Source organism: Oryctolagus cuniculus, chromosome 3, assembly GCF_964237555.1.
Source record: "Oryctolagus cuniculus chromosome 3, mOryCun1.1, whole genome shotgun sequence".
Classification (NCBI taxonomy): Eukaryota; Metazoa; Chordata; class Mammalia; order Lagomorpha; family Leporidae; genus Oryctolagus; species Oryctolagus cuniculus.
The window spans coordinates 142634243-142646777 of record NC_091434.1 but is presented as its reverse complement, the minus strand read 5'-3'; the positions used below and the strand labels follow the sequence as shown (position 1 = coordinate 142646777).

Below are 12535 nucleotides of genomic sequence, written 5' to 3'. Positions count from 1 at the left end.
CTGGCTTAGGTGGGGGTTCAAAAAGGAACAGTCAGTTTGGGAAGAGACAGAAGAGCAGGGAGAGAGACAAGGTTGCCACCTGCCCACAGAAGGAGCAGTGTTATGGAGAAATCTCTCTGTCCTCCTCCTCACCTTGGCTTGTTCAAGTGCCCTGCCCCACTTCAGAAGACAGGGGGCACTGGCTCCCAATTAATGCTCAAGAAAAGGAACACATTCCTTATGAGAAATTCAGACAGGTGGGTTACGTGGGGGCAAAAATTAGAATAACCCAAAAATCCTGCTCCAAATGTTAAATTATAAAAGCAATGCACACACTAAAGACAGAAACGCCAGAATTTTTGATTAGGGTAGCTCGATCCTCAAAGTCAGAAAGTGTTGGGTAAGAAGAGACTGTCCAATGACACTCCCAGTTTTATTTACCAGGTAGTTTTAGATCTTGTACTGTGGACTAGTTTTGAGAGCAGATGTCTTATCCGTGCCAACAGCTCTGCTATTTAGTTGGTTTTTTCCCCAAGGATATTAGAAGAGTGTTTCTAATTATCATCCTGAAAGTATAAATATTTATATATTTAGTAGCTCGGCTTTGAGCTGTTCAACCTAATGACACATTGTTGCAAATGCATAGGGTTTATCTGAAAGACAGGGGACCCAAAGGAGTTTCCTAAGGTACAAATATAGAATTGATGTGAAAGAAAGTTTTGTGACTTAATCAAAACTCTTTAGAATCAGTCTTAAAGCTATCAGCATCTTTTCTCTGACACCTAAGGAAAAATCTCAGCCTTGGCCTAATGTTGAGAAAGGGGCAGTTTTCTTGACAGCTGAGTGAAAGTGTAGCCAGTGTTTGGGATGCTAGTGCATTCCCTGGTCCCACTCACTACATTTTTGCTCAATTCTAAAAGCAATGCCTCGTCCTTTGTCTACAAGCATGCACCCATTTCAGCGCATCATCTGCCTTCAGGAGTGTATCCAGGAGTGCCCACACAGATGCCTGCAGGAAGGCCAGACCCTAGCATTGGCAAGGCTATACTTAGGGCTGCCCCTTGTCCTGTGAGATAGCATGAGGGCCCTAAGGTATACCCAAACCCTTGTGTCCAAACACATACCCTATTGTCTCAGTCATGCTCCAAGGTGATGTAAGTTCATGTGCAGTGCTGACATTTTTCTGAGGGTCAGTCAGAAGAGATGCAGGCACACCCTGGAAGCAGGCAAGGTCTAGATGGTTACAGAATCCTAGAGATCTGGGAGCCCATAGGTGGTTTTGAGGGGAAATGAAGGTTCCCATAGCACAAAACCCTCTGGCCCTGCAGATTCCTTACTCTTTGGATAAATGAGAAATCAGGTATTTTCAAGAGGCACTGGGGAATAGTCAGGCTGGCAGGCACCTGCAAACTACATCCCAGTCTGGGGAATAGCCATTACTCCCCTCCATCTGGTATATTTCAAGAGCTACTATTCAGCTCTAACCAAATATTTCAGGAGAAAGTGCAAGTCCCTATTTCTGCAAAGTCTCCCAATTTATAAGCAATGGCAATTAATCTTGGCAATGATGAAGCCAAGTGCAGGCCAGCACTGCGCACACTGGGAACAACAGCATCTAGCCAGCAGAGAGTGCTATGCACCAAGACTTCTGGCCTGAGTGCTGTGCCTGGCTCCCACCTTCCCCAGAGACCCTCTCCCATCAGTAAGTGATCTTTCTCAGTGTACGTGTTGGGGACGCAATGGAAACTTACCCTAAAATTGGCTGTATGACCTGAGTGAATATTAACTGACAGAATTCTGCATACCCATGTGTGTGTGAGCTAGAATGATGAGTCAGGGATCCATTGGAAATGCATGGATTTTTTTGTTAATGCACATGTTATGTAGTCTCTTTATGACATTATACTATGTTATTCTAAAATGGAGCTGTAGGTGGCCTACACAAGGAAGGGGTGCTAGAAAGAAGATAGTCGCCTTAGATGAGTTAAAACATGACCTAGGGTCAACCCCAGAGGCAGTCATGCTACTAATTTGCACACAATAGGAACACAGAACAAGTCCTAGAAGAACTGGGATGCTTCTTGCCCCCGACACTAAATATGCTCATTTTGTCTGGAGCTTGAAAGAGAAGTCCAACTGCAATAGGAAAGGACTCTGCTGATGTAACCCAGAGGCGGCTGTTGACTTAGTCCACAGTTTTCTTCCTCTCCCTGGAACCTTGGCTGGCCACTCCCAGCCATTTACTGCAAAGACAGATAATTTTTCTTTGTTGCTGATTTACCGACAATCACTGCTCTCAACCCCCTAATATGTGACAGCCAGAAAATGAGCTCTCTCTTGTCACTGTCTATGACATTTACTTACTGATTGGGTCCAATAACTCAGGGAGATTTTCAATTGAATGTAGCAGCATAATAATTGTTTGTTTGTCTTCTTCCTGACTATCTCTAATCACTTTATTTCCAACTTGCACAAGGACTGATAAAGGACGTGTACTTCACCGAAACAATAACAGCTCATCTAGGGATGATGTATTCTAGCAAGGAGGCGCGTTTTACAGGCACAAGCTTTCAAGTCTTTGACATTGACATTATGTCTTTTATGACCTCAAGGCTTTTCTTACAAATGAAAAGCATCCATCTTCTACTTTTATTAAAATATGATTAATTTGATTATTTTAAAGATTTATTTGAAGGACAGAATGACAAAGAAAAGAGAGACAGAGTGAAAAAGAGATCTTCCATTCACTGGTTCACTCGCAGATAGCTATAATGATTGAAGTTGGGCCAGGCTGAAGCTAAGAACCCAGAACTCCATCAGGGTCTCCCATATGTGTGACTATGCTGCTTTTTCCCAGGTGTGTTAGCAGGAAGCTGGATTGGAAGCAGGGCAGCCAGGACTTGAACCAACTCTGATATGGGATGCTGGCATGGCAAGCTGCTGTTTAACCCAGTGAACCACAATGCCAGCCCTGATTAATTAGATCTTAAAGAAAAAAAGAAAGTGTACCAAATAATAAGAAATTTAGTGTAGATCTCATTTATTCTGTAATTACAAACCAGAAATACATTTTTATAAAGTCTTTTTAGTTTGAATTTTACTTTCTTTTTAAAAAATTGATGTAAGGTCATTTTTTTATATCTAGGTATAGAAATAAATGCAGCTCCTTTGTTAGGTAACTATGCAACAAAGTATCTCTTGTAGCTTTTCTTCCTCCCTCTTTCCATTTCAGAATAGAATTGCAGCTTAGAAAGTTAAGATATAATTTATAAAGCTTCGCTGACTATTTTTAACTTGCAATAGGAGACAGCCTCAAGAGCTCTAAACTGAAGACAATATCTAGAGACCCAGAAAGGAATCATTAATTGTGATTATTTTCCATCTTATTATTATTCCATCTTCTGAGTACACTAATCAAACTGTAAGATGGAAAATGAGAGTATTCCAGGTGTCTACCTCATTTCTTTTAATCAGAGAGCTAACACCTAGGTATTAAATCAAATGACAAAATTCTTTCTTGAGGCCGGCACCATAGTGCACTAGGTTAATCCTCTGCCTGTGGCGCCGGCATCCCATATGGGTGCCAGTTCTAGTCCCGGTTGCCCCTCTTCCAGTCCAGCTCTCTGCTGTGGCCCGGGAAGGCAGTGGAGGATGGCCCAAGTGCTTGGGCCCTGCACCTGCATGGGAGACCAGGAAGAAGCACCTGGCTCCTGGCTTTGGATCGGCGCAGCTCCAGCCATTGTGGCCATTTGGGGAGTGAACCAGCAGAAGGAAGAACTTTCTATCTCTCTCTCACTCTCTGTAACTCTACCTGTCAAAAATAATAAAAAAAATTATTTCTGGTTGACAGATCAACTTTCATTTCAAAAACTAATTTCCCTGGGCTGCCAACTTTCTATCATTTCATCGTGTGAATATTTTTGCTTTCTTGGGGAAGTACTGGCTTGGTTTACTTGGTTGATAATAGAGTGTGTTGTGTGATATGGAATGTAAATGAGCACAGCCTCCAACACCTCTTTGGAGATTAATTCCTTAGCCTGATATCTGTATTAGATTTGATCCTAGAGTGGGCAAACTACTTTTTGAGTGAAAAATCTCAAAATTTATTTATTGATTCTTTTAAGCCACTTTATTGAAATTTGATTGACATGTAAAAATCTGTGCAAACTACTTCTCAGAAGTGTATTACTGGGCCGGCACCGCGGCTCACTAGGCTAATCCTCCGCCTGCGGCGCCAGCATCCCAGGTTCTAGTTCCAGTTGGGGCGCCAGATTCTGTCCCGGTTGCTTCTCTTCCAGTCCAGCTCTCTGCTATGGCCCGGGAGGGCAGTGGAGGATGGCCCAAGTGCTTGGGCCCTGCACCCACATGGGAGACCAGGAGGGAGCACCTGGCTCCTGGCTTCGAATCGGCGCAGCGCCGGCCATCGCAGCCATTTGGGGGGTGAACCAATGGAAGGAAGACCTTTCTCTCTGTCTCTCTCTCACACTGTCTAACTCTGCCTGTCAAAGAAAGAAATTTTTTAAAAAAGGTGTATTACTGGGCTGGCGCATGGCTCACTTGGTTAATCCTCCACCTGCAGCGGCATCCTATATGGGTGCCGGGTTCTAGTCTCAGTTGTTCCTCTTCCAGTCCAGCTCTCTGCTGTGGCCCGGGAGGGCAGTGGAGGATGGCCCAAGTGCTTGAGCCCTGTACCTGCATGGGAGACCAGGAGGAAGCACCTCACTCCTGGCTTTGGATCAGCACAGCACCAGCCGTAGCGGCCATTTGGGGAGTGAACCAGCGGAAGGAAGACCTTTCTCTTTGTCTCTCTCTCTCTCTCTCTCTCTCACTGTCTATAACTCTACCTGTCAATTAAAAAAAAAAAAGTGTATTACTCCTGGAACCAGCTCTGTGGCGTAGTGGGTAAAGCCACTGCCTGCAGTGCCAGCATCCTATAAGGGCACCGGTTCAAGTCCCAGCTGCTCCACTTCTAATCCAGCTCTCTGCTGTGGCCTGGGAAAGTAATAGAAGATGGTCCAAGTCCTTGGGCCCCTGCACCCGCATGAGAGACTCTGAAGAATCTCCTGGCTCCTGACTTCAGATCAGCGCAGCTGCAGCCGTTGCAGCCAATTGGGGAGTGAACCAGCAGATAGAAGACCTCGCTCTCTCTGCCTCTTCTCTCTCTGTATAACTCTGACTTCCAAATAAATAAATCTTAAAAAAAGAAGTGTATTACTCCCCTCCTTGAAGTGGGCTGACACACCATAAAATAGAACTTTGACTTCTTAGAGAACTAATTCCAGACCCTTTGATATGGACACGACCTGTGTTGTCAGCTCTACTTCCAAGACCTGCACAGCAGCATTTCTCAAAGTAGGGCCTTGGAACTGGATCCAGATTCCTGTACCCAGTATTCTCTAAACCTATTGAAAAAAAAAAAAACTTTTCATGAGTGGATCCTGAATACCTGTTTTTACAAGCTCTGCACCTGATTCTTATGCACAGATCTGTTTAGGGTTCTGTCTGCTCATTTTATGAGCCTCTTCAGCTGGTTATTATTATGCAACCAAGAACACCAATATCTAATACGAGGCATTGTTCCAGAGCTTCCAGTCTTACCTAGAGGAAGATAGAAACAAGTAGCAGCACAGAGGGACCTGATGAGGGGTTTCACCATTTTTGCTATGAAGGCTAGACCTGGGCTAAGACCTGGGGGACTCATAACAGGCTACGTAGCCCTTCGAATGCTCTGCATGTCTTAGAGGGAGAGAAATTAGTCAGCCAGGCCTGTAGAATTCCAGTGTCCAGAACAGTGCCTAGTAATAAGAGGCATTCATTAAACCCTTGTTATGTAACTGAGTGCCAGGGCCAGCATTGTGGAAGTGCCAGTTCAAGTCCTGGCAGCTCCTCTTTCTTTTTTTCTTTTTCTTTTTTTTTAAAGATTCATTTATTTGAAATTTAGAGTTACAGAGAGGTAGACACACAGAGAGAGAGGTCTTCAATTCGCTGGTTCACTCCCCAAATGGCTGCAATGGCTGCAGCTGGGCCAATCCAAAGCTAGGAGCCTGGAACTTTTTCAGGGTCTACCACATGGGTTCATGGACCCAGGAACTTGGGCCATCCTCCCCTGCTTTCCCAGGCACATTAGCAGGGAGCCTAATCAGAAGTGGAGCAGTCGTGACTCAAACCATCACCCATATAAGATGCTGTTGCTGCAGGCAGCGGCTTAACCCACTGTGCAATGATGCCAGGCCCCTGGCTGCTCCACTTTCAATCCAGCTTCCTGCTAGTGCAACCTGGGAGGCAACAGATAATCGACTCAAGTAAATGTTTGTGGCTCCCTGATACCCAAGTGGGTAGAGTTCCAGACTCCTGGCTTCAGCTTGGCCCAGCCCTAGCTGCTGCAGTCATTTGGGAAATGAACCAGTGAATGGAAGATCTCTCTCAATTATGATGATAGATGATAGATAGATAGATAGATAGATAGATAGATAGATAGATAGAAGATATTTAATAGATAGATAGATATTGATAGATCATAGGTAGGTGATAGATTCTGCTGCTCTGTCTCTCCCTGTTGTCTGCCTTTCGAGTAGACAAAAGTAAGAAAATAAACATTTTTGGATGTGTGTATTCCAGGCGAACCCTGTCCCGAGAATGGGAGGAGTCCAGGCTCTGTGTCAACCCACCACAGCTCTCCACGCAGTGACTACACAACCTACGCCAACAGCAACCACGCAGCCTCCAGCAGCAACGCCTCTCCCCCCGAAGGCTTCGCCTCCCACAGCCTGCAGACCAGCGACGTGGTCATTCACCGCAAGGAGAACGAGGGATTCGGCTTTGTCATCATCAGCTCCCTGAACAGGCCCGAGTCCGGATCCACTATTAGTAAGTAACTCACTCATCCACACTGGAATAAGAGGTCTTGTTTTCATTTGCTCAGATGGCAGGGACACCAGACAAGTAGACCAGAGAGCTGTTTTGGACACATTGTGTAGCCCAGAAGTCACAGGCTGGGGACATCCTCATTGTTATCCTTTGATTCAAGAACACCAGATCATAACCAACGCCCCCTCCCCAACCCTCAACCCCCCTAAAAGCTCTTCTTCATTTGTAAATCAGGGCAAAAATAACAGAGTGGTAGTGTCACTGTGGGAGGAAGGGTGCTGACTTTACAGTCGGTCCAGGCATGCTTCTCTTTTGATGGAAAGACCTGCAATAGAATGGAACCAGACCTGCAAAGGATCTGGGGGCTAGTAGTCCAGGCAGAAGCCTTAAGATGGAAGGGAACTCGGCATTGAAGAAATCTGGAGAAGCCCAGGGTGGTTGTGGTTCAGTGAACAATGAAGAATGACATAGAATTAGGCAGGAATCAACCATGCCGCTTTCATACTCACTGGTAAGAAGGCTCCATTGCAATCTAGGTTCATGGGAACCATTGGAGAGTTTCAAGCAGTGGACTGAAATCTGACTTGTATGTTTAAAGATAAGTCCAGCGGCTTGTGTAAAATGAAATGTGGGGAGAGCACACACAGAAACGGGAGACACAGCCAGGACGCCATTAAAGCGGTGCCTTGAGGCCAGAGGTACTGCTGTGGACAGGAGTGGCAGTTCTGTGAGTCTAGACGACAGGTGCGGAGGCCATATTTCTCTCCCAGTAGTCATCTTTGTAGATTCTCAGGCCTTCCCTGTTTGATTTCCTCTCTGCAACAGCATCCCAGAACTCATGGGCAGCCAGCAAGCAGTAGGACAGAAGAGCAGATAGTTCAACTTGTTCATTTTTCATGTTGAAATGATTTAGACAAAAATATCATGAATAGAAGAGCAAGAAAAGAAAAAAAAATAATAATTTCACCCATGGTGTAATCTTACAATTCTTACAACCTGTGGTGGCTGCCTGTACTTAAAGAGTTGGAGAGGAGTGCATCAAATAATACTCAAGAGATCAAATTTTGAGAAGAAGTTAATATGGTAAGGTTAATGTTATCCAAAAGAAAGAAAAAAAACACCAGAACTACATGGAGGGAATTACCCTGTTTAGCTTTAGCCTTGGCAAATTCAAGAGTGAAAACTACAGGATTAAATCTCAGCAAATATGTGTAAAAGCCAAATAACATACATCTGAAAGTGCAATTTCATTCCTCTTTTTCTCCATGATAAGCTGGAGAAACAAATCCAATCTTTAAGCATGGACCAAAAAGCAGGATTCTGTCAGTATGATGGATTCACCAAGATTAAAAGGACACAAGACTAAAGATTTTCATGAATTATATAAACAGCCTTCCAATAATTTACACTTGGGGAAAATGTTCAGAGAGAGCTTTTGTAGCTATTCCAGTCATTGAAATTGTTTATTGGGGCAGAATACCTAGAGGACTGGAATAAAAATACAAAGTATGCTGCCACAATGAAAATGTTAAGCATGTATTTTTAGGTCTCAACTTTATGTGAAGTATGACATCTTTATTTCTAAAGGTATAGGGAGTGCGTGTATGTATGTGTGTGTGTGTGTGTGTGTGTGTGTACTTGTAAGCTCACACACACACGTGTATGCACACACTTACTATGTAAAGAAACCACAGGAGTGGGCATTTGGGATGCCCACTTCCCATATCAGAGCGCCTAGGTTTGAGTTCCGATTCCACCTTCCTGCTAATGTACATGCTGGGAAACAGCAGCTGATGACTTGAGTACTTGGGTCTCTATCACCCACATGGAAGACCCAGATAGAGGTCTTGGTTCCTGGCTTCAGCCTGGCCCAGACCTAGCTGTTGCAGGCATTTGGGGATTGAACCCAGTACATGGAGAATCTCTGTCATTCGTTTTCTCTCTCTATCTCTCCTTCCCCTTTCAAATAAAATACAAATAAATTTTTAAACCCTTTTTTTAAGTTTAAAGCAAAACAAAGAAACCATAAATACCTTTTATATTAAAAATAAAATCCACGCATGAGTAGATTTGGGAAATAACAGGTGCCGATGATTACAGTTAATATGGGACTTTTTCTCCCTTCCAAGTGACATCAAAAGAATAATTCTCACCACTTTCAAAATGGTATTATTTTGCATCATCCTGGAGAGTGGAAAGATAGTCTAGATTTCATGATACTTCATGACTTCTTTTTTTACATGTTTAGTTTTTTTCAATTTAAGGATTTTGAAAGGCAGGTCCTCCCACACTCTGTGGCAAAAACCCCTATTACACTGACGGCACATGGCAACTGCAGTATGTAGTTTGTAACATGCACCTGAAAGATTCCTGGAGCTGCTGCTGTTTCATACCTAGTTTCCGTAATAACTTTGACCTCTAATTTTTGAGAGAAATGCTAAGTGCCTTGTGAATGATCAAAAGCCATCCATGGGCCACCTATACATTGTCAAAATATCAAGAGTTCTAGGCCTGTGAGCCTGAGACAGGGGGATACTACCAGGTGCTCAGCAATCAGTCGTTCCCAGGGCTTGTGTCATTTTTCTCTTCACATCCTGCATGAGCCCAAGGATCATTAACACATCCACGATTTTGTTTTCATGGCTACTCAAGCCTTTTTGCTGGTGGACAAAGTGTTCTTATGCCTTTCACAGGAGCACCATTGCATGTAGACAGGAGAGTGGTATGGTTAGTGGTCAGGGTACTACAGTCATGCTGCCTGGGTCTGAAACCTGGCTCCATGATTTATTAGCCATGTAACCTCAAGGAAGTTCCATGACCTCTTTTGGCCTCTGTTTCCTTGTTTGTAAAGTAAAGATCATTTCAATCTCTCTATCATGAGGTTGCTATAAAGGTAAAATGAATCAATCCATGGAAATGCTTAGAACAGCCTGGGCTCAGAGGAAGCACTAGATATGTCCCTGCTACTGTCCAGACCACCGTCCCTTTTGGAAGTATCCGTCCTTTCCTTTCCACCAGCTTACTCTTCCTGGTAGTACAGAAGTCACAATGACTGAGTCAATCAGCCGTTAGGTAGAGCCACCCAGTCTCCCAGGGCAGCTAAATCTGGGCAGCAGATGAGCATCTCTGCGGGCCAGCTCCTCCTCCCCATATGTGAACCTCCTGGGAGTACAGGCTTTGCCACCCCTCATCTGCCTGCAGCCAGTCCAGCTCACCATGCTTGTGCAGAGGCTCCAGGCTAGAACTGCAGGTTCATCCTTCCAGAGATCACTAGTCAAAAATCTAGGAAAGTCATGGAAAACATCAAAATTTTGTCATTCTCACTAGGTCTGTGTACACAAGGTAGACAAGACACTGACTCCGAGTGGATCAGATGCTTGTGCTATAAAAGTGCCCCAGTGGCTAGAGCAATGGAGTCGATAGGCTGGTCGTTGGGCATTCCCAGCTCAAGGACAAGTCCTGATCCAGGTAGTAACACACACCCATCTTTATGGGTGCTTCCTACTTTCCCCCAAAATCTGCTTTCCCACCAGGCGTGCCCAAAGAGGGATTTCTGGTACAATGGATGAAGCGGAAGTGACCATTCTTCTTCTGCTTTGATCAACAACATTGTGTTAGAATTTGTGGGGTAGACATACATGGGCCACTTGGAAGCCTACAACCTGTTGAGGGAATTTATCATTAAATGCAGACCCAGGGCTATCAGTGAGGTAGAACATCAGGAGAGCAGCTGCAACCAAGCAAAACAGTCTCCAACTGGGGAACCATGGTTTCAACCCTTTCCTCCTTCATTTGTGTTCCTCTCATGGCAATGACTTGATTTTCTGCTTTATCCGCAATCTCATCACTGCCAACGAATGCTGACTGTCCAATGATGTTTCACCTCTGCACTGGTGCTGAAAATCATTTTCACATGTTCAGTCTTTGGCACAGGTTAGAGTTTGGGCACGATCATGGTTGGCTTTCCCTAAGGCCCACTGCAACCCGATGTTCAGGGAAGAAGTTAGTAATCTTTGGTAAAATGTCCTGATGACATTGTTAGGGCATCTGTGATGACATCCATAGGCTGTGGAGTTTCAAAGTTACTTGGAGACTCAAAACCTTAGCTAGCAAGTCCTTTGTGACATTTTTAAGTGGGGTCCCTTACAAGGGTAAAATACAGCTGAACCACTAGCAAGGCAGATTAGAATGTTCTCCGTCTACCACGCCACCACAAAATAATCATTTGAACTTACAGTTAACACAAAGTAAAGCAAAGGCCAAGTTCTCAGCAGCATTATCCAAAGATAAAAAAAAATTTGGAACTAAACAGAGGTGGCTTTGGACAGCAGGCCTAAGGCTTACTCCAACTTGTCCAGAAATACATCCCTTGAGAAAGCCATTGAGTATTCCTGTGCCCCTTCCTCATCTACAGAGTAAGGGAAGATGATCTTTATGGACAACTGTAGCTCCAAATTGCATTATGCCATGAGGAAAGCAGGATATTTTTTTAAAAAAAGTATTTCTTTCTTTATTTGCAAGGCAGAGTGACAGAGAGAGAGGGATAGATGGAGAGAGACATTCCATCTACTGGTTCACTCCCCAGATGGCTGTAATAGCCAAGGCTGGGTCAGACCAAAACCAAGAGCCAAGACCTCCATCTGAATCTCCCACATGGGTAGCAGGGACCCAAGCACTTGGGACATCCTTCACTGCCTTCCCAGCTGCATTAGTAGGGAGCTGGATCAGGAGTGGCGTAATCAGGACTCGAACCAGACACTCCTCTAGGGATACTAACATCACAAGTACCAGCTTAGCCCTCTGCACCACAACACTCATTCCCAGGTTTGTCCCTATGCAAAAAGCTTTGGGTGATTTTGATGCCTGAATCAATTTTTTCCCATTCACTTAAGTGATCATTTTAACTTTTGTTACTTTCATCTTTGCTTATTGTTGAAAGTGGCTCTTAACACTTTCAATTCTTCTGTCCTCTCAACCTCTCAAGAAATGATGTGGAATGAGCACTTAGATGCACTAAAGCAGCTCCTCTTTTCAGGCTCCGTAAGTCAGTTTCCCTCTGTTTATGGCATGCTTGTTGATTGATGACACATCTACAACATACAGAGACCAAATGAAGGAGGTTGCTGATGGCAAGAGTCACACCCGGAGGATACGCATCTCCTCACCACCAATTCTCCCCGACTGTCCTCAGCTGTCCCACACACCTGCAACCTCTAGCAGCACACTCCTTTTAATGGTACCACAGCTACAAAGCTGCGCCCCAAAGCGAAGCCTCTAAAAAGCAACCAACAAACACCTCCCCTTCTTTGTATTGAATATTCTTCAAACCTTCAAAATAAGGTTTTTTCATTGATCATTGTAAAAACCAGGTAATTGATAAGTGTGATGGGTGCTGATCTTGGTATCTTGATCAGGAAAGACGGCACTTTCTATGTGCAACCCAATCTTCCTGTACCAAGCCTTTACTGCAACACCCATGCTGAAAATACCTTGAGGATACAGTTCAAGCATGCCTCCTAGGTCCAAGGCCCTGGGTAGTCTGGCCACAGCAATTTTTTTCCCAGTTTTCTGTTCTATCAAAGCTCATTTAGGTCTTGTTCCAGATTTTTTTTTTTTTTTTTTTTTTGCTGGCTACCTCTTGGAATGCCGCCTCCCATCCAATAATAATTTTTATCAATATTTCTCCCAG

At 44.2% G+C, this 12535-nt stretch overlaps 1 protein-coding gene across 21 annotated transcripts in view; it reads left to right on the top strand.

Annotated features, from left to right (window-relative positions):
* MAGI2 (membrane associated guanylate kinase, WW and PDZ domain containing 2) overlaps positions 1 to 12535 on the top strand; it is a 1584028-nt gene that overhangs the window by 1407659 nt on the left and 163834 nt on the right. For all 21 annotated transcript variants that reach the window (XM_070071222.1, XM_070071223.1, XM_070071215.1 and 18 more), the window contains one exon: positions 6598 to 6846. In XM_070071222.1, the coding sequence (XP_069927323.1) occupies positions 6598 to 6846 (249 nt within the window). The remainder of the gene's footprint in view (positions 1 to 6597; positions 6847 to 12535) is intronic.